Source organism: Psammomys obesus, unplaced genomic scaffold (genome assembly GCF_907164565.1).
Source record: "Psammomys obesus unplaced genomic scaffold, mPsaObe1.curated_primary_1811, whole genome shotgun sequence".
Lineage (NCBI taxonomy): Eukaryota > Metazoa > Chordata > Mammalia > Rodentia > Muridae > Psammomys > Psammomys obesus.
Window position 1 is genome coordinate 4,907,504 of NW_026596166.1, and position 22,748 is coordinate 4,930,251.

Here is a 22,748-nt window from a genome sequence, read left to right on the forward strand (position 1 = left end):
AAATGCTATTGTGAACGGGCTGGGGAAATGCTATTGAATAGAGTGACATATTTCCCCTGGAGGTTTCTGTCGGTGTGAGCGGGGTCCATATGAGATCTACATGAGGTGGTTGGAATGGCCCCACCACAAGAGGCTGGGCTACTGTTGGCTGTGGAAATTTTCCTACACGTCTCTTTCCTTTCGCTTTGAAAGCCTGCATCATGCTGTAAAACTAAGCCTGGCAGTTTGTTATGAACCTGACGCTTTCCAAAGGGAGAACCACTGGGACTACTGAACCAGTTGTGTTTATCAACCATTGGTATGTACAAAACTTAGAAATACGTAACTTATTACAACACCTACTTAGAAACTAGGAATTCCACCAGCCCTGGACTCAGAACAAAGACATGGGGAAGAGCCTCAAAGGCTCCTGAATAAGACGTTCTTTGCTCCCCTCCCCCAAGCCCCATGTCCATTCCCTTTAGCTACAAGACTCATTTATACCATTCTGCCCTCCTAACTCTATGTTCAAATGGTGGGCCATCTTGCCACCATAAAATACCACACCAGACAACTATGCTTATGGCATCATGCTAATTGAAAAGGTGGGCAAGGCTCTGGATACACCAGAGGGTGAAAATAAAACCTATGAAGATGCAAGCACCCTGACATCATGATTATAAGCTTCCAGCGTCACCCAAGTCTAAAGCATGCTTCTTCAAGTTGGTCAAGTTGGTCCATCTTTCAATGGCTAACAAAGAGAGATACTACAGGGTGGGGCTTTTGGATTGTGAAAGTGATATATGTTACGCTTCAGATTACTGTTCAAATCCGTCACCAACAATGCTTCTGATGTTTTCTGGGGAAAATGAGCCAAACCCTCCAGAAGACCCAGGGTGTGGTATCTGCTGCCCTGTCACTTGGGGCTCTGTGATACAGCGGGATCCCCAGCTGCTATAATATACCATGTACAGAGGGAGACTGCTCCCTCCCTAAGAAACTCAGCTACAGAGTATGTGCTTCATACTGTCTCAAACCATGGTCCTGGTTCCCGGGCAGGCAGCTATACCTGAACCAGAGAACGGGACACAACATTTCACACCTTCCTGCTTAAAACCAGCTAATAAAGGAATACCGCAATACTGGCAGGAGACTAATGATAGACCTAAATTTTCTAAAATTACTGGGGTTCAAGGATCCTCCTCTGGAAGCCAGAACTTAGAGGGGCTTCACTTGGTACAATGAGCACAAATGAACAAACCGACGACCCCAAAGAGCATGGAACAGCCAACAGCACGTGCCCTTTCAGTTCCAGCTCGCCTCTCCGCCACCTGGCCCCACTTCCCAGAATAAACCTCCGGCTGGCAAGCCCAGCCTCAGCTGCAAAAGAGCTGGAAGGCAACCAGGCAAATGCTCAACTTGTGAATGGTTAACTATTGTCCACCACCCAAAATAATCCTGCTTGGGGGGATGAAAATGAACACCAAGGGCATGAGGGAATTTTCATGGAAACGGGCTACCTTTAGTTTGTTGGTAGTCTTGTGATTACATGTACTAATCAAAAGTCAGCCAGCTCCACGCTAATTGTTAAAGAAAGTCCCCCAAGCCAGGAAAACAATCACCATAATATGTTCTTGCCCTTTCCCTTGGAAAAAAAAATCTCTGTACCCTTTGTTGACTTTCCTTGGACATAAAATCCTAATAAAACCCTAATAAAATGTAAGGTTCATTGTAGAGGTAAAGAGATTGAAGAACCATAGTTGAACACACACACATACGCACACACACACACACAGAATGAGAGAGAGAGAGAGAGAGAGAGAGAGAGAGAGAGAGAGAGAAAGAGAGAGAAGGAAAATGAAAATCTTGGGAGCTGAAGAAGTGAATGAGGACACAGCTTTGGGACTCAGCCGAGTAAGAAGAAGCCAGCTTCCTGTCCTCAGTTATCTCTAAAGAGAGGACTTCGCCCCAGCACCTCATGACGACCAAAGCATAAAAACTATCACTCTAAAATCAGGTGTTCTAGCTTCCCTTCTGTTGCTGTGATAAGAACAATCTGACCGAAGCCAACCTGGGAAAGGAAAGGGTTTGTTTCATCATACATTTCTAGGACCACAGTCCATCACTGAAAGAAGTCAGCACAGGAAACCCACTCTCTGCCTCACTTCCAGGCTCATGCTCAACTAGCCTTCTGATACAGCTCAGGGCTATAGCAGGCTGGGTCAGGGCCTCCCCCATCAATTGCCAATCATCACAGGCCAACGTGGAAAATCCCTCCCTTGAGGCTTACTCAGATGACTCTAAACTGTGTAATGTTGACAGTTGAGAATAATTAGGATATCAATAATGATAACAAGTACATTTTTGCCTAAAAAAATAGTGTTATATTGAGAGAGAAAAAAATTCAAATCTAAAGGTAAACTGATTTAAAAAAAAAAATCTACCTAGTTAAATTGTCTATTCCATAAAGATAGTGAATGCTTATAATAGTTTAAAAGCAGTTTTTATTGGTTAGCTATTGGATGGTTAATATTGACTGTCAACACGATAGGATCTAAAACCATCAGACAGTGGCCGGGCATGCCTATGAGCTACTGTCCTGATTACATTAGCTAACTGAGACAGGAAGTCCGCCCTAACTCTGTGGCACCATCCAAGAGCTGAGGTCTTGGGCTAAACAAAAAGGAGAAATCCAGCTGAGCACCAACATTCATCACTGCCCTCTTCCAGGCTACAGATGTGACATCACCTGCCTCAGGCTCCTGCCGTCAGGAGCCATGGCAGACTGTACTCTTGAACCCTGAGCCCAAACCAACCTTTCCTCCCTTAAGTTGCTCTTGTCAGGGTATTTTCTTACAAAGGCGCCAACAGTGCTAGCAGAATCTTGCATGTGTAAGTCTTGTGCGGAGAGAGGAATGGCATCATTTTCAGTGAATGAACAAGAGCTGTGTTAAGATCATACAGCCAGGGGCCAGGAGAAATGGCTCACAGGTTAAGAGCACTGGCTGTTCTTCCAAAGGTCCTGAGTTCAATTCCTAGCAACAACATGGTGGCTCACAACCATCTATAATGAGATCTAGTGCCCTCTTCTGGTATAAATGGAGGCAGAATATTGTATACACAATAAATAAATAAATCTTTAAAAATATATATACATACATACATAGAAAGATCATATAACCAGGCTGGAGATGCAGTTCAGTGGCAGAGCACTTGCCTAGTACACACAAAGCATTTGATTTGATCTCGACTAACACACACATCCATACCCACACAATCGTACATCGGTTGACATACACAGATATCACATAACCTAGACTCCCAGTGGTTAAGCAACTTGTAAGTTTGAATCCTCTTTCATCCCTTGTGAATTTGGGCAAGTCACTCAACACTGCTGAGTCTTGCTGACTTCATGTATTGCTGCTAAAACTTTCTGGGGGGGCGGGGGGAATGTAAACATGAACCCCCCACTCCCACCAGGTTCTAAGAAAAACCCCTTCCTTCTGAAGTCCTAATGACAAACCGAAGCACAGTCTCACAGAAGTTCGCCCGAGGGACCCAATGAGTTTGTTGGGTTTACTGACACAAGCATGCATGAATGGTTACTGACAGGTGCCTGGATGACCGCAAAGCAGCCCAGGCTGGAAAGTCTTCACCACTCCTGGAGGAGGGCTTCAGGAACACCACACAGACAGAGACCCTTCCTCCTGGTCTTCCCCCAGCCTACACCCTCTAGCCCCTCCCCTAGACGCTGAGGACACAGGCAATTAGGGCAGAAAAACACAGAAATGGCTGAGGGGAGAGTCTGGGTGCTCTAGTGCGGGTTCAATGACCCCCTCCACCTGCTCCTTCCAGGCAGGAACGTCAATAGTCAGTCACACCTTTTCCTTCCAGGGGGGAATTTCAACACTCTACGGGCACCACAGCAATGGACAGGAGCAGGGCGGCACCGCTGGAGGACGGGAGGACCTAAGCCAGGCACACTGTGAGAGCTTACTTCAGTAGCTGCACTGTTACCACAGGCTGTCTATTTCTGCTGGCCTCTGTTGAGCTGGGGATGGCGCTCAGTTGGCAGAATGCTTGCGCCATGCACAAAGCCCTGGCTCCAGCCCAGCATAAACCAGCTATGGTGACTCACATCTGTAACCCCAGCGCTTGGGAGGCAGAGGCAGAAAGGTCAGAGGTACAAGGTCACCCCCAGCTATGCAACAAGTCCGGAGTGAATTTTCATCAGAGCCTGGCCTACTGTTCGAGGAATCAGAAAGAATGAAATGAGTAAGATTCCAATTAACCCAATACCACTTCAAATGGATAGAAAAGAGTAGTGGGACAAAACGGAAAGCTTAGAGAGCAATCTAGGTGTGATCTGAATAAACACCCTTCCTCAACAAATATTTCCTGGGTGCCCACTAGGTACAGGGTTATAGCTGGGCTGCCAGGTTCTAATTGTGAGTAAGACCTCCCCAACAACAGCCGCAGCCAACAGGGCCTTGCCTAACAGTCAGTCTGCAGCTGGGGCTCCTGGGTTACTACTTTAAAAAAAAAAATCAACCAGTGCCTCAGTTTCCCTATCTATTAGGTGGTAGTAGTAGTTACTAAGGCCAAGGCAAAGATCCAGGGCACATATCTGAAGTGGTTCCTCAGCCCAGTGCTGGGGCCCAGGGATTGGTATGGCAGACAGGGAGGAACTCTTGCTAGCAGCCCGAACAAAAGCCGAACTGACAGTTTCCTCCGGTTTGAACATCCGAGGGCTGTTCACTGATTAAGCCCCGAGGGCACCACTGAAACAACACTGATTTCAAGAACGTCAAGTTCTAAGTAGGTTAATGGGAAAGTGATGAGCGCAGGTGATCTCCCACCAATTAAGTACAGGCTCATTACATTTCCAGCTTCGGAAAATTCGCCATTAATTTCGAAATGAAGGAAGCATCATTTTCAACTCACATTCTGATTTGTACCTCAATTATCCATGTCACTATGGAAAGATTAACAAAGATTATGATCTCTTGTTATTTCTCATTTTCTTTCTTAATATATGTAATGTGTAAGTCCTAAGTCATGACTAAGCTATCATCTGTGATTGACGGGTGTCAGAGAGATCTTCCTTGGGACAGTGTTCAGAAAGCACCCCATTTCACATTTCAGGCCCACACTTAACAACTGTAACTAATTTCCATACTTAACAATTGGAGCTGATTTCCAATTTAGTCAGTTATCATGCGCACTGCTCAGCTCTAACCTTTAGCGTACCAAACGCAAAGGCAGTTATTTTTAGGAATTAGCTCATCTTCACAATGAAGATTTTTAAGGCCTTACCCAGCAAATAGTCACGTTTTTAGTAAGAATTATCTGAGGGCTGACAAGCTGGCTCAGAGGGTAAAGGCGCTTGCTGCGAAAGCCTGCGGAACTGACTTTGGTCCCCAGAACCAGGCGAAAGGAGAGCACACACTTCCTTAAAGGCTCTTTGTAAGGCCTGACCCGCACAGATGCTCATGAGAAATGTCTAACTGACGTACACGTGAACGCAGTGAAGGGGTGCCGGCCTGTCACTGCGAGCTGCAGGGTTGGCACGTTGAGAGCAAAGGCCTCACCTCCTCACTGATGAACTTCCACTCCCTCTTCAGTTCTCCACTCCACTGCTGCCACTCTCTGGCGGCTTCCAGCAAACTCAGCCACTTCTCCCACAGAACAGAGGCCACTCCAAGCACACACGTGCCATCATTTTCTGTGCACCTGCATCTGAGGTGTCTGAGGAGCCAACGGAGTTTCACTAAGTCTTCTTTGATGGACAGGAGATTTGAGGTTAGGGCCTTCCAAGAGAAAACAATAGGAGTGATACACGGTCTATAACCTCGTCTGGAATGGCACTCTTAAGTCTGTTAAGGTTTTTTAAAATGTAGTCCTGGCTGGTCTTGAACTCAGAGATCCTCTTGGCTCTGCCTCCTTCCTGAGTGCTGGCATTAAAGGTGTGTGCCACTCCTCTTGGCCAGCTAATGATTTTAATACTCTTCGACTCTGACGGGATCCTTGTCTTGACTCTGACAGTCACTTAGGGTCAGGTTGAGAGTAATCTATGCATTCTACTCTACATGGATTTAGGGCTGAGTGGGGGAGGGGACAGTAATACGACCTCGAAGCAAAACTGGCAGAGTAAGAAAATATTCTCAAATGTAAACATTTTGCAAGTTCATTTACACGGTGCTTAGTCTATCAACTGGTAACACAACATTTAGGAGTGTTTGATTTGTTTGTTCAGGTTTTTTGTTTTTTTTTTTTTTTTTTTTTTTTTTTGGTAGATGGATGGCCTCATCCAGATCATAATGACAAGGCAGGAGTGGTTGCTTGCAAGTTCAAGACCAGCCTAGCGATGCGGTGCGACTGTGCCTCAAAACAAAGACAAAGACAAAAAACAAAAACAAACAAAAAAACACTGTGGAACCCAGGGCATAACAACACAGCAGCACAGATTCTAACAGATGAAAATAAGCAAACTCCGAAATTGTTTCACAGCTGGGGATGTATCCAAGTTAGAGAGCGCTTTGCCTACTGTGTGTCCAGAAATAAATGAAACAAAACTAAAGTAAATCCAGACATGGAGGCCCCTGCCTGTGACCTCAACACTTAGGGTAGGGGAGGAGTAGAGGCAGAAGGGACCTGGGATACAGGAGACCTGCCTCAAATAAATAAATAAACAAATAAATGAGTAAACAGCTTAGTGATGGTACAGGAAATGACAGATGCTGTTCTGTCATAGATCCAGCAGCCCAGCTCCAAACACCAAGAAAGGGAAAAGTCTGACAGGAGGTCCACAGGGCAGGAAGCTACCAGGGAAGGGAGGATGCACTGTGGATCTGATCACCCAAAGGGGTCCGAATCATCCCCTCATCTCCCCACTGCCCTGCCTCTGGCTGGGACTCTTTACATGGGTGTTTGGAGATCCCCATGGCACCGTGCCCTCTGCTGCCACCACCTGCTTGTCCTCTGGGTCTTCTCGCAGACCGTCCGCAGATGGATGATTTACCTTGCTCTGTTCTAGGCGTGCTAAAGCTTCTTTATAAGACCTGGGCATTGGGGACATGGAATGCCTGAGCTCTGTCTCCATTTTCCTGAGCCGAGAGCAAATTTCTTCCTTCATTTTCCTATATCGTCTGTAATTCTCCAGGGACCTGAAGACACAGTTAGAAAAAAAAATATATTATTGCCCTGAGAACACTTAGACAGGCACACACATAACACACTCACAGAGACTGAGTTTTTTTATGCACTACTAATGGGCTGTGGGCAGGCTGAATTCTGGGAGAAAGCTATGAAATCTTAAAAATGCCCACATTTGGATTCATGCGGTCAACTGCTTGTTCTAGAGAGTTAATCTCAAATATAAAGAAATTACCAGGATAAAAATCATTTGCATAGTAAAATCCTTTTACTCATGAGAGTATTAATTAAAACAGCAAGAGGATTGTATCTAATAAAAAGCATGATCCAGTAAACTGCAACAAGTCATCACAGAATTGTGTATTTGGATTATGTATTTGTGATGATGAAAAAAGGGACTAATGTTATATAGTAAAAAAAAATTAAGTTGGACAATTTATATTTAATTGTGATGTATTTTTAAAAACACTATAAAATTACCCATTAAGTAGGCACTGCCTACACCCTCCACTGAGAGTAATTTAAAATTCTATTATAGGGAGCCGGAGTGTAGTTCAGTGGTAGAGCAAATGCCCAACACATATATCACCTTGATTTTAATCTCTAGTAACAAAATAAATAAAAATTCTGAAATGGTTCCCTTAAAATGAAAACTTTCTCACTCCTGAAATCCTAGCACTCACAGGAGGCAGGAGGACAATCTTAAGTTTGAGGCCACCCTGGTCTACATAGTGAGTTTGAGGCAAGAGGTTAATTTCAAAACAACAGCAAAAAACAAAATAAATTTAAAAATGCACTATATGCTGTGTGTCTGTGTGTATGAGAGAGACACAGAGACAGGGAGCAAGAAAAAAAAAAGAGAACATGCATTTATGCATGCATGAATATCATAGCCTAGACATGTGAAGGCCAGGTGTCAGTGTGAGGCGGCTTCTTTGCCCTCCATCTTAGTTATTGATACGGTCTCTCACCGACCCTTAGGCTTGTTGACACAGCCACGTTGGCTAGTCAATGACCTTCAAGAATCCTGAGGTTACAGGTATAACCAGTTTTTGCGGTGGTATTGGTGATTCAAAATCTTGAGTCTCGTGCCTTCATGACAGGCACTTTACTGACTGAGCTGTCTCACCAGCAGACTCTTACTGTATGTATACAAGGTATGCACACATATGTGGACAGAGGAACATGCTTCTGCACCTGTGTGAAGGCTGAGGAGGCCATCCAGCATCCTGCTCGATCATTCTCTATCTTATCTCTTATCTTTATCATTCAACCTGGCGCTAGGCTGGCTGCCAACAAGGCCCATCAGTCCTCTTGGCTCTGCCCCCCTACAGCTGGGGTTACAGGGGCATGAAGAGGCCATGGCCAACTTTTTGCATGGGGTCCAGGGATTTGAACTCTGGTCCTCATGTTTGCAAAGCAAGAAGTCTTATATACTGAGCCATCATCCAGGCTTCCCTTACAGTTTAATGACAAGTGTTAGCGAGGAGACAGGGCAACTAGAATATGGATCTGGTTTAGTGGAAATAAGTAGGCCATGCTAGGAATTGCATATTCAGATTTTCTCCGACGCGCACATGAATTATAAGGACAGGGAGAACGGTGTTCTGTTGCCTGAAAGTCCAGGCCACCTACCTTCCATCCTCAGCCTCCTGGGCCTCCAGCCTTGCCTTCCAGGCTGAGTTCTCAGACTCTACTGTTTGTAAAGTACACTGAAGTTGCTCTTTGGCCTCGGGGCTGGAGATAGCCCCCAACGTCTCTGTGAGGTTCTGTAAGTCAGCGACTGTGGACTGCAATTCCTGTTGCTTACGGCGCGCAGGCTCCAGCGATTCTTCAGGATTGTGAAGGTCTACTCTGTACGATAGGAGCATGGCTTCCAGGGATGTGATGATCCCCACCGCCCTGGTGACTACCTCGTCATGGCGGGTTACATTTTCATACGCATCATTCAGGAGATTCTGGTGAATCGGAGGATTAAACACAGTCACACAATTTTCCAACTTGGGTTTTTTTTTTGTTTGTTTTGTTTTTGTTTTTTTTTTTTTACCCTCAAATAGGATGCATTCACCCATTCCCTGAGCCTGATGAGAGCTGACTGCTTATTCACACAGATTTCATAGTATTCCATTAATATTTAAAAATGAGTGACTAAAAGAAAAAAAAAAAAGTCTATTTTCTAAGCAGTCTAATTCAGATTTAAAATAGCATCTCATTAATCCTGCCAGTTGGTATATAATTCCTACTCTGAAATTCTTGTACCAGGACACGAATTAAACAAAACATTGTATATAATGCCTATAACTTTAATTTCTATGAACACAGGAAAGCAGCCAAAAGCCAGATCTCTTGGGCTTCAAATGAATAGCATTATCTGCCATCAACTGCAGCTCAGTGACATCACCAAATGTCCCTCTACCTCAGTCTTGTCATGAAAATAGCAAGGGAATTTAAAGATCTCTTCCTGTCCGGCTCTCATCGAATTACTCATGGGTGGGGTGAGTCATAGAGAGTGTTTCTCAAAACTATTAAGATCATTTCTTACAGGACCATTTAAACAGCACTCAAGGATTTGTTTCCCTATCGCTTTATATTTCTGCAGCATTGACCTCATTAGCTGTTGCTGGCTCTGAGTAAAAGAAGTGAGTTTCCCCATTCTACAGACTGAAGAGAATGAAGGCAGCCACGGTCACTACGTAAATAATAGGCATGGCTGTGCCCCAATAAAACTGCATTTATGAATCAAGCACTGTGGACAGGGTTTGGCCAATGGGCCTTACATTTAAATTAAATTAAGGATGCCTGCTGTAGACTTAGACAAATGTCAGTTTGGGTCCTGACTGTGTCACCGCTCTAAGTCCCTCACAGAAAGATTCCATGTTTCTGAGAGTCAGCTTTTTTTATTGTAATTTAATCTCTTTTTTTCTTCCAGTGCTGGGAATTGAACCCCGGAGCTTTGCATATGCTAGGGCAAGCTACACCTCTAGCCCTTAATTTCCCACTGTACAAGGCTAATAATAATCACCTCCACCCCCAAGTCCCAGCAGGATATAAGGCCTAAGTAAAGACATCATTTGCTGTCCTTCCCTCTGTACCAAACTTCTATTTCATATCATTTTACTACTGATCACTAGCGGGGGGGGGAAAAAGTGGTTCAATGGAGCTTATGAGGGAAACGAAGTTAGCTTCATCCTTTCTCTAATTTCTCTAGTTACTGAAGTTTGATACTGAGTAAGACAATGTATTAAAGTGGCTCACAGCCTTTCAGAAGATAGTTGTCTCCCTGCAGAGGATTCTCTTGTAGAACCTGTACTGCCTTTACAACAACCAGTAAGGACCAATGCCTTAAAGACGGCTGACTCCAAAGGCAACTTACTGTGCGAAAATCAATGCTTTTGCTGAGCTCCGTCTGAAGACCTTCAATGTCGTGTAAATTTGCCTCCACACCACTGGTTCCCAAAGCCTTTTCTTCTCTCTGCTCCTCAGTCACCCGTAAGGCTCTAATGCCACACATTTCTGCCTGAACTTGTTCATCAAGTGTTTCTAAAGTCTCTTTCTCATCTTGAATATGTTGAATCCCCAAATTTACACATAAAGGCTGCTGTAACCGAGACTTGATTTGCTTTAGAACATGTAGGGAATTTTCTAATTTATCCTGAGAAGCCTTTCCACCCATTCCTTTCTGTTGCAATTCTAGCAGCATGCTCTGGAGAGCCTCGTGAAGCCTGGCATTTTCTTCTGCATTTAGCTTTAGTTGCGGCATCTCACGCTCTCTGAACGAGTTGTCAAAAGCCTCATTTTTGCTTAAGTTTTTGATTATCTCGTCATGCAAACATTTTGCTTTTTTAATTTTCCGAATCAGAATTTGTGCATTGAGCAAGGCACTTTCTGGTGACGTACTGGGGGCTTTCAGCAGCGAGGCGGCCCTTTCCTTAATTTGCAAATCCAAAGCCCTCATCTTGCTCAGCGAGGCTTGGTATCTGTCGCGTGCTGTTAAAAACATGTCCAGCTGCTTAGTTTTTTCTTCCAGTTCCCTTTCCCTTTCCAACACTTGGGTTCGAAACTGCTCCAGCAGTGAACCATCCCAGCTAAGCCCGACAGCGCCAAACACGTCTTCAGACGTCGACACTTGTGAGATACGGCCTCGAACAGCAGCCAGCCTGTCTCTAAGATGACTGAGCTCCTCTTTAGCTTCCTGCCCTTGATGGAGCGGGAGACGCTCACCGTGCTGGATTCTCTCAAGCTCCTCCTGAAGCACGGCTGTTCTCTTGCAGAATTCTCTGCAAGACTCCATCCCGTGTTCCAGTTCGCCACAGCTGTTCTGAATAAACCTCTGGGCTCTGTTGGCCCTTGTTTTGAGATTTTTTAACTGGTCATCCAGGCATAACCTCTCAAACACATTTGCATCCTTGTAGGCGTTTGTGAGTTCCTGAAGATGCGCTGAGATGCCACTCTCCATGTCTCCAAGCTGCTGCTGGGATGCCTTCAAGGCGGCCCAGCGGTGCTCCAGCTCGGCCTCCGTGGAGGCTCCTTCCCGGGGGGGAACCATCAGCGCTTCGCTCTGTCCGAGTGTGTGCTGGGCCTTCCCTATAACTTCGAACAGTTTATTTCTTTCTTCCAGCTTCCGTTCTAGCTTCTGTGACCTCTGAGTTGATTTCACAAGCAGCGCTTGGTACTGGCGCCGTAGGCCCTCCAGGAGAGCCTTCAAGCCATCCCTCTCACAGGCTGCCAGGCTGGGGGTGACGCCCCTGACCTCTTCCACCAGCGACTCCACTGCCTGCTGCTTACCCAGGATGCCATCATGAATCAACTTGCACTTCCTGATCTGAGAAAGGATGTCGTCGGGGAGAAGGGCGACAGGGGCAGTGAGCTCTGCCGACATGCTCTTGACCCAGGACAGGGTCTCCTTCATCCTGTTCCTCAGGCCAGACTTCTTAACCTGATTTTCTACCTCTCGGTTTAACGGCTCCAGCGCCTCCAGCTGCTTATTTAAATTATCTATCGCGTCCTCCAGCATTTTCTCGTCCTTTTCTCCCCAAAGTCTCTTCATCTGAAGCTCAGCTTGCCGCTTAAAGCCAGAAAACTCATGCTTGATGGCCTGGAGCTCGGCGGCCGGAGCGAGCATGTCCACGCTCCCCTCCTGTTGTTCGGGAGGGTTCAGAGCGAGCACGAGGCTCTGTCGCTGCTGATGCAGAGAAGCCTCGATGTCCTGGGCCTTCTTTAGGAGGCAGGCGAGTTCACTGTGTTCTGTCGCCTGCTGAAAGCACTTCCTGTGAGCCAGGTGCTCCACAAGTTCCCACCCCTGTTCAAGTTGCCTCATCTGGCTCTCGACCAGCTTTTGATCCTCGGCCGTCAGGTGGCCGGATAAATGCTCCCATTCGGTGCGGAGCCTGCTCAGAGAGCCATTTTCTTTTTCAACTGATCCCAGGAACTTCTTGATTTTTTCCAGATAGGTTGCACTGTCTAATGAGCCTCTAGAAAAAAAAAAAAAAAAAAAAGAATAAAAATGAGGAGACAAAGGGAGAGGGGTAAGGAAAGGAGAACAAGGCACATAAAAGTGCTTTGTAAACGGAAAGCCTTTCTCCCGAAGCTTAGTCTAAAACAACAAGGTTAGCCCAGTCTCCAACCCCTTGTTTCCAACAAGAAGAGCTAGTCTTTTGAACGTAAAATCATTTTAAGGGATATTACTGAAAATAAAATAAATTAATAAGCATAACCTTTATGGTGAGAAATAGTTGCACATTGAGATCTATATATCTTACCATTTGCTGTTTTCAAAGCCAAAAAAAAAAAAAGTTATTATTATTAGTGTGTGACGGGGGTGGGGTACTCGCACCATGGAACGCATGGAAAGGTCAGAGGACAGCTTTATGGAGTCATTTCTCCCCATCTACCTTTACATCGGGTGGTGGTTTGAATAGGAATGGACCCCACAGACTCGTGGGTCAATGATTGACCACTAGGGAGTGGAACTACTAGGAGGTGTGGCCCTGTTGGAGTAGGAAGCGTGTCACTGGGGGCGGGCTTTGAGATCTTAGGAGCTCAAGGCAGGCCCAATGGCGTACGGCCCTTCCTGCTGCCTGACAATCTAGATGTAGAACTCTTCAGCTCCTCTCCAGCACCACCTCTGCCTCAGTGCCGCCATGCTTCCCATCATGATGTTGATGGACCAAACCTCTAAACTGTAAGCCAGCCCCAATCAAATGTTTCCCTTTATAAGCGTTGCCTTGGTCCCGGTGTCTGTTCACAGCAACGGAAACTTTCTCTAACCAAGACATGTAAGTTCAGAGAACCGAACTTGGATCACCAGGCTTGGCAGTAAGCACCTTTATCTGCTGAACCGTATTACTGACTCCCACTTAAACGTTTTAATTTACATTTAAATAAAATAATTACGATATGCAATATTCAATATAGGATCATTTAAACCAATTGTATTATATAAGGCAACTTACATATATAAATATAAAATATTTACCCTATTGTTTAATTATGTGTAAAACACAGTACTCAGTATGGACACACACATGCAGAGCAAGAATTCAATAAAATAGATTTAGTTATGGTTTGAATATATGCTCACCCTAGACAAATTCTTATTTTATTGTTGTTGTTGTTTTCTGGGGTTTTTTTGCTTTTCAAAAACATATTTATTCTTGATGAGACTTGATAAGCTATGGGCAGGTGGCAGAGGAGGAGAAACCCCCCTTTCAGTGGATTAGGGGAAAGGGAGAGGGGGTAAGAGAGAGAAAGGATGGGGCTGAGAGGAGTTGAGGGTAGGGGCTGCAATTGGGATATATAATGAATAAATTGTAAAAAAAAAATTTTATTTGTGGGATAGGGGACACTTGTGTGGAGAACAATTCTCTCCTTCTACCTAGGTCCCGAGTACTGAACTCAGTTGCCAAGCTCGGTGGCAGGTGCCTCCCCCACCAAGCCATCCTGCAGGCCCTTTGCTTGCTCTTCTGAAACAGGGTCCCAGGTACATGCGTTTTATGTTGAAAGCTAGGGGACCTCACAATGGTATTAGGAGCTGGGGTCTTTTGGGAGGTGATGAAGCTGTGGAGGTGGGGCCTTTATGAACAAAAGTGGCCAAGAGACACCCACAACCCCCATTCCTGGGAAGACATGGCTGGTTGACATCCCTGAACTCAGAGGGAAGCTTCACCAGACACCAAGTTTGCCAGCACCTTAGAACCTGGACTTTCCCACCCTCAAAACAGTGGTAAACTGCTGTGCCTAAGCCACCTACTCTGTGACGTTTTTTTAGAGCAATCCGAACAAACTCAACCAGCATCCAACATGGAATCAATCTCCACGCACGATTTCAGGATTCCGACACCCTCCTGCAGCATAAACTGAAGCGCCCCAGGCCTGCAAGGAAGCAAAGAACCCCAGGGCCTGGATTCTTACATTTTGAGGCTGTCCACTTCCATCAAGAAGCTGTTCAGCGAGGCTTCTGCTGCAGCCAGCTGGTCTTGAAAACCATCAAGCAGCCCATACTGGCTTTCTGTAGTTTTCTTCAAGGTAAGAAGCTCCTGCAGGAGACTGTCCAAGTGGCACGCTGAAGATCTGGCAGTGGCCGGAACCAAGGCTCGCTCTTCTGCTTGTCCGAGATGCTGAGATTGTTCCAGAAGTTCAGTGGCTGCTCTTCTTGCTTCTAATTGGGTATATAATTCCTAAGGGACGTCACACAAATCAGCATGAAGGTGCAGGTGTGTGTGTGTGTGTGTGTGTGTGTGTGTGTGTGTGTGCGCGGCACACACACACACACACACACACTCATTCATTTTCCTTCTTGCCCTCCTTCCTTAACACATCCCATTCCCACGAGAGAGTAATACATGGTTCACACATGTTCACATTCCTCTGTTTGTTTTGCTAGAATCACGTTAGGATCTGGACCACTGGTCAGCATTTGCCATCTCTTAGGAGATGCCACCGTCTTAAAAGCCCTGTACTTTCGAGAGGACGGCTCGGTTTCGTTGCTCGCATCTATCCCTGTTCCCCTGGCTTAGATACATGTTTACTGTTCTGCAGAGTTGTCTGAAACAGCAGAGACCGTCTATCACGGTGATTCTCAACCCTCCTCATGCTGCAGCCCCCCATTACAGTTTCTCATGTCGTGGTGACCCCCAACCGCAAAATTCCTTTTGTTGCTACTCCCTAACTCTAAGTTTGCTGCTGTTATGAGTTGTAACGTAAGTACCTGTGTCTTCTGATGGTCTTAGGCGGCCCCTGTGAAAGGGTCCTTTGACCCTCTAAAGGGACCGTGACCCACAGGTTGAGAACTGCTGATCTAGAGTTTCACTTTTAAAAACATGGTTGTGTACAGGATTTTAACAGCTGAAAATACATTGCTCCTGCTTAGAAGCACAGCTGGCAACCTAGTCGAGGAGGCGGCAGCACACAGACCCCTAGGTAAAACAGAACTCAGCCACGGAATTAGAATACATGGGGCTATAATAAAGTATGGCGATGACTAGGATCCACTTATGAGTGAGTATATACCCTGTGTGTCTTTCTGCTTCTGGGATACCTCACTCAGGATGATCTTTTCCAGTTCCCACCATTTACCTGCAAATTTCATGATTTCCTTGACATGTAATATAGGATAAATATACTAAAATATGTATACCTAAGGAAGCTAATCAGGAAGAAGGGCTCTGGCTAAGATGCTTAATCCCCATTCAGAAAGACAAAGACGATGGACATCGGAGGAGGGAGAAAACAGGGAACAGGACAGGAGCCTACCACAGAGGGCCTCTGAAAGGCTCTACCCTGAAGGGTATAGAGGCAGATGCTGAGACTCACAGCCAAACTTTGGGAAGAGTGCAGGGAATCTTATGAAAGAAGTGGGAGATAGTAAGACCTGGAGAGGACAGGAGCTCCACAAGGAGAGCAACAGATCCAAAAAATCTGAGCACAGGGGTCTTTTCTGAGACTGATACTCCAGCCAAGGACTATTCATGGAGATAACCTAGAACCCCTGCACAGATGTAGCCCGCGGCAGTTCAGTGTCCAAATGGGGTCACAGTAATGGGAAGAGGGACTGTCTCTGACATGAACTGATTGGCCTCCTCTTTGATCACTTCCCTTTGAGTGGGGAGCAGCCTTACCAGGCCACAGAAGAAGACAATGCAGCCACTCCTGATGAGACCTGATAGACTAGGATCAGAGGGAAGGGAGAGGGACCTCCCTTTTCAGTGGACTGGGAGAGGGACATGGGTGAGGAAGAGGGAGAGTGGGATTGGGAGGGGAGAAGGGACGGAGGTACAGGGAGGATACAAAGTGAATAAACTGTAATTAATAAAAATTTAAAAAACTAAAAAAAAAAAAAAAAAAAAAAAGTATGGCGATGAGTCAGATTCTCCAAACTCTCATGGAAGTTTTCAGCAACTTTGTGGAACAGAAAGGAAGCCGAATGTTCATTAAACTCTCCCACTTCTTAAACGGTTAGAGTTATACAACTTACTGATTAGTACATAATTATATAGTTACCAAATTGATCATCAGGCAAAGGTTAAATAAGACTTTTCACTCCATACAAGCAAGTTTTTGGTAATTAAAATATATTGTATTGCACTGGGTAAGTGATGCAATCATGCTGTTAGTGTTTTTCATGTTCCCATACCTCCATCCCTCTTAATTGTTCATTTCTTAACATCACGTCCAATTCTAAAGGTTGATTTCGCAGCTCGTTGACTTTCCGCTCATCTTGGGTGTTTTGCATGCTTTCTTGAACATTGAGAGAAAGTTGTTTTGACAAAATCATTTCCACAGCTGAGTTCTGAAAACATAAAAAGATTAATTGCTGAATAGCCTACCTTCCAAATGAACCACTTTCATTTTTCTTGATTAAAAACCATTCCAGTTGCTTCTGTTGACTCAGGCTAAGGGCTTTAAAGAGGTGTATTAGGGTACTACCAAAGACAGAATTTTCCCATATGATAATTAATACCTGTACTGGTCCTCCTTCCCCCAATATGAAACATTTTTGTCATTGTAACATACATTCTGGGATTGCTCCATTATATACTGAGGTCTAATATATAACCTTAAAGAAGTCAAACAGAAGGGTCAACACTTCCCACATTTATAGTAGTATCCATAACCTGGGGAAGACCAGACAAATGGTAGGTGTTCATTTCTACCGATCAGTAGTCCAAAACAAGTAGGTAAGTGAGGAAACGCCAAGATATCATGACACTGAGAACAAACGAGGCCTTCAACCAGTTGGCAGAGAGGATTACAACCTGGCGAGTCGGGATGTGCTAACACATACATAGCCCAGGGATTTTACCTCCGGATGAGACTTGGAAAGTCTACCTGAGTGCATGTGTGTGCACGTACCCCCAGAACAAACAAAAAAACTTACGTAAGGTGGAAAATATTATACATGGGTAATTTAGTCTTTTTTGAATTGTTTTAGGAACTTGTTATCAATGGGGCATTTGTGTTCACTTTATTTTCAATGACAGGTTCCTTTTTATCTTAAATTAGATTCATTAGGCATGTATATGTGAACGCATGTGTGTGGACATCAGAGGACAACCTCTCTTGCTGAAGAGGACTTGCTTCTCTCCCTCTGGTCCCGGGGATTGAACTCAGGTCCTCGGGCTTGGCAGCAGGCACCTCTACCCACTAAGCCATCTCTAAGCATGTATTGAACAGTTACATGTACCAGGCACCATGTCAACAATTCTGGGAGTAGATGTAGATGGAGACAGTGCTGAGGATCAAACTTTTGCCTGGCATGTACAAGGCAGGACCACATAAACTTTACAAAACAAAACACATAAGCTAACGAAAAGCACCCCCCAACACACACACACACACACACACACTTCACAGAGTTAACAAAAGGGGACACATGTAGGAAGATAAGGGGAACTTTTAATACTATCTTTGTAACTGTCCTGTACATCCATAACAGGCCTAAAATGAAAAGTTTACATAAAACAAGCACCTGCCTGGAGTTTTGCCAGCTCTCACTGGTAAGAGAATCCAGCTGTCCCGAGCACCCGGTTTTGAAATAAGTCACTGCTTTGAAATGTGACAAATAATTATGATTTTGCAAGTCTCCTCTTGGGCTTTGGTGAAAACCTATGTGGAGGACAGCCTCACAGGGATAGGTCCAGAGAGGCAGTGAGTTGAAAAAGAAAAGGCATGGGAGGTAAGGAGGGAAAAGGTTGCTGGTGATGCCTGCCTCTTCTCACCTCCTTGGAAGGACCCCCCCCCCCCCAAAATGTCCCTGGGCACAAGAGAGCCCTCACCAAAGGCCTAGAGGCCAGGCCCCAGGAGAGCATTAGCTATTACTGCCATCCACCAAGAATCTCAAGCAGCAGCACTTTCTTACCTGATGAACCCGCGCCCAAGGGCCACCGGTAACCCAGGATGTCACAGGCAACATTTGTAATGTCAGACACAGCATGCCAAACACTCCAACTCACCAAAAACCATGTGTTCATTCATCCCAAAAGCCATTTTCAACCACGACAGACAGGCCAACAGAATCCCTCAAACAAACATTTCAAATGTAACAGGCAACACTCCATTGGCTCATGCCAAGGAGGTTGGAACCCAGCCTGGGCCCTGATTGGCTCCTGGAAAGTTCCGTCACTTCCTCATTCCCTGCTCACCATCCTCCATTATATTTTATTTTGGTTGTACATGCTACTACGAAACATTTTACCTTAAATCATAAAACAGGTAAGACTTACATGAAGAAAAAAAACCCAAACAAACCATGTGATTGAAAACAAAGATTAAAGTGATATAATTTTCCATATTAAAGAAACTTAAAGCTATCCCCATATCTCCTGTAACTTGTTCATCCCCCAAACCAAATACTTTCCTGTAACCAAAAATACATTGTCATCTTTACCATGTTATAGTTTATATTTTGTTATTCTGAGTTCTCATAGAAATTAAGACCTTATATGTATCACTTTGTAACTTGTTCCAGTTGGTACATTTGGAAAAATCTAACAGATAGACATCAGTTACGGTTTTTGTGGATCTGTTTTGTTCAATGAAGGAACACATCAGTTAGACTCTTCCACTAGTTTTGTTTCTGTTACTGTGGCAAAATGCCCTGACGGAGAGCAACTAGAGAACTCAAGGTTTGCTGTAGTTTATAATTCCAAGTTATAATCCATCGTGGTGAGGAATCCACGGTGGTGTGGGAGCCTGAAGTGCGAGTCATGTCACATCCAGAGTCGAGAGCATGCGCGCCTGGTGCTCAGCTCAGTCTCTGCTCTTACACAGCCAGGCAAATGGCATCGCCCACATTCAAGATGGGGCTTCCCATCTCTTTTAACCCAACTAAGAAAACTCCTCACAAACATGCCCAGAAGCCAGTTATCTACATAACTCCTGACTGAGACTCTCTCTCTTCCCGGTTAATTCTAGATTATATCAAGCTGACACCTAAAACTGTCCCTATGAATGACGTCATTGCTTCCCCACCTTCCCATTACAGGCGCTGCTGGGACACAGGCACGTCACGCGTGTCTTCTCCCCTTTCCCTCTGGTATGTCTGCATAATTTTTCATTCACTTCTGTTCGTGGCCCCTTGGTTTTAAAGCAGGTCTCACTGATGCACGAGTTTCTTTAGACTATTTGCCTAGAACAAAATTACTAGTCATAAAACATGATCCATTTGGTTCTCTAGACTCAATTATCATTTCTATTACGACCAGTATGACAAGTCAAGAAAGCCAAGTCAATAATAATGTCTTTTTCCCAGTCAGGGAACTATGATACGATGACAACCAGAACCCCATATCCACCACCTGCCAGCAGGAGGACAGACGTTAGAGCACCTCTCGAGGATATCTTCTCTCTTCTCCAAAACCTTCTAATAGGGTACAATGAGAAACGGTGCTAAGGGAAAACATCACATGAAGGGCAACACCCTGGGAAGATGCCATGGTGCCATGGTGGGTAAAAGGCACTTGTTCCACTGGCACGAGCAGCCACAGAAAAAGCCGTGTGCGGCCATGCATGCATCTGTAAGCCCAGTGCTGGGTAAGAAGGGCAGAAATAGGAGAAACCCTAGGGCTTGCTGCTTGCCAACAGGGTAGAAAAATGGCGGGCTGAAGGTTCAGCGAGAGACCCTGATTCAAAGGCATAAAATGGAGAGCCATACAGGATACTTAGCATTTTCCTCCGAACTCTGTACACGGGTATGTGTCAAATATACACACACCACACACAAACACACACACAAAGACAAAACCATAAGGCAGAGCGCAACTGTCTCCGAGCTGTGTTTCTCTCTCCGTGTGACTCTTGTTACAAGGTCTAACATATCACTGTGACTTAGAAGGCAAACCTTTACCTCTCCGCCCTCATCACTGTCACTCTGCTGCCCTCTACCCCTGTATTCCAGCCAGAGTTATTTTACTTCTTCTTCTTCCTCCTCCTCCTTTTTTTTTTTTTTTAAGACAGGGTTTTTCTGTCCTTGCTTTCCTGTCCAGGAACTCACTTTGTAGACTAGGGTGGCCTCAAAACTCAGAGAGATCCACCCGCCTCTGCCTTGTAAGTACTGGGATTAAAAGTGTGCACCACCACCAACCAGTAAGACACAGAGTTCTTAAGCCACTGAAAATGCCTCCCACTTCCCTGAACCCATTCCTCTGCCCAGGGCTCCCCATACTCGGCCCAGGCTCTGCTAGCTCCAGCAGGCCTCTGCATCTGTATTCAGATCTTGCATCCTACAACAGCCTCCCCCCGCCCCCATCCAACCATCAAAGTCCAACAACTTGGCTAAAGGCTAATGGGGAGGATGGTTTCCTTGCCCTCTTCTGGCATGTGTATGTACATGCAGATAGAGCATTCATACACTAAATAAAAAAAGAAAACTTAAAAAATATTCTTAGTTTTTAAATTTAATTTGAATTCGTGTTTTTGCCTCTTCAGTTGAAAAAAAAACCAATTAAATGGGCAATAAAGAGTCAAACGTAGATATGGCTTTTGGAGCATGTTCTCAAATGCACGCTGCTCATGGATGTGCTTTGGAGATCACGGGTCCCAAGAATGGATAACCCCTGGATTGTGAAAAATGTCTCTCTCTCTCTCTCTGTGCATGTTCATCCTCCCATTAAAGTACCAGGATAAGTAACAGCTGACCGAGACCTCAATCACTATAGTATTAAACCCCCACTCACTACATGGCCTTCCTTTCCCTCTAAGCACTGACTCCAGCCATGTCCCTGCTTGCTTACCCACTGCTGGAAGCCTAGCACATATGAACCACATGTATGATCATCTGTCTTCCAGGATTTACCTACACATGTTTTTTTATGCATCAAATTATATAAATTATAATTGCTCAGAAATTTCTTTTGAAAAGAACTGAAAACCAATTATATGTGGTGACAAGAAAGTTAAAACATAATTATAGACGAGAGGTATTGGGGGGGTTCAAAGCAATTATGTCATATAGATTGCAACTTGGGAAGCGTGGGACAAGAAAGATCATACCAATTACGCAGAAATGTCACTCTAATTGTTTTCTGAAAAATAATAAATCAGGAGCGCGCGATCTTCCTTGTTTTTACTCACTATCATTTCCTTTTGATAACACATAAAGTCCTAAGAGACTAGCAGTTCTCATTCTTTACCACCTCTTAACTGTTAATTCACTTGACCTTACAGGAGGGTGGGGAACGGGGGCAGTTCTGCCTATGCATGGAAATCCCATTTATAAACATATGTAGTAGCATGCTTTGAATGGACACCATGCAAATTCGTCCCACTTTCTTCTTGCCTGGAAGCCTGCCTTAATCATGCCAATATTAAGACAAAGTCGAGACAGTCCCCATCTAAAAGAACTTGTTCCATTCAAATAAAATCCTGAGCAGCGGATTCAAATACATACAGGTCACCACAGTTATCACTCGCAAGCACAGCCGTGCCTTCAACGAAACCCAAATCAATGTTATTTACTAAAGGAAAATATTCACTACCCAACGCTACAAAAGAAAGAGACGAGTGAGAGAGAGAAAAAGGGAGAGAGACACAGACAGAGACAGATAGTAGAGGGTGGGGGAGTAGGGGGAGTAAAAAAATATTAAAGGGCTTTTAAAATCTTCCAGAGACTATTTAAAATAACCCGTTAAGGGGCTGGAGAGACGACTCGGTGGTTAGGAGCGCCCTCTGCTCTACTGTAACGGTCGGAGTTTGGATCCCAGCGCCTGCATCAGCTGGCCTCTCAAACCCCAATCGCAAAGCCCTGTAACTCCACTTCCAGGGGTCCTGCACCCAGAGGCACCTGCATTCATGGCACGCAGAGATACGCAAACACATAAATAAGAACAAGTCCTAAAAGATCCTGATGAATGTGGCATGTAAAGTGAACATTAAAGAAATGTTTAGCACTACATTTAAAGCTGAGAAAACGGTTATCTTCACATCATTCCTGAGCCACCGGCACAGAAAACAGGTCTTAATAAATACTTTATATTTATCTATGTGTGTATGTATGTATGTATGTATGTATGTATGTATGTATGTGTCTATGTATGTATGTATGTATGTATGTATGTATGTGTCTGTCTATCTATCTATCTATCTATCTATCTATCTATCTATCTATCTATCTATCTATC

General features: G+C 44.8%; 1 protein-coding gene across 1 annotated transcript in view; it reads right to left on the reverse strand.

Moving 5' to 3' along the window:
• Nucleotides 1-22,748, reverse strand: part of Syne2 (spectrin repeat containing nuclear envelope protein 2) — a 305,981-nt gene that overhangs the window by 140,175 nt on the left and 143,058 nt on the right. The window contains exons 46-51 of the mRNA XM_055595536.1: nucleotides 16,766-16,921; nucleotides 14,545-14,810; nucleotides 10,508-12,605; nucleotides 8,770-9,092; nucleotides 7,001-7,145; nucleotides 5,571-5,789 (exon numbers count right to left, since the gene is read on the reverse strand). Of these exons, the coding sequence (XP_055451511.1) occupies nucleotides 5,571-5,789; nucleotides 7,001-7,145; nucleotides 8,770-9,092; nucleotides 10,508-12,605; nucleotides 14,545-14,810; nucleotides 16,766-16,921 (3,207 nt within the window). The remainder of the gene's footprint in view (nucleotides 1-5,570; nucleotides 5,790-7,000; nucleotides 7,146-8,769; nucleotides 9,093-10,507; nucleotides 12,606-14,544; nucleotides 14,811-16,765; nucleotides 16,922-22,748) is intronic.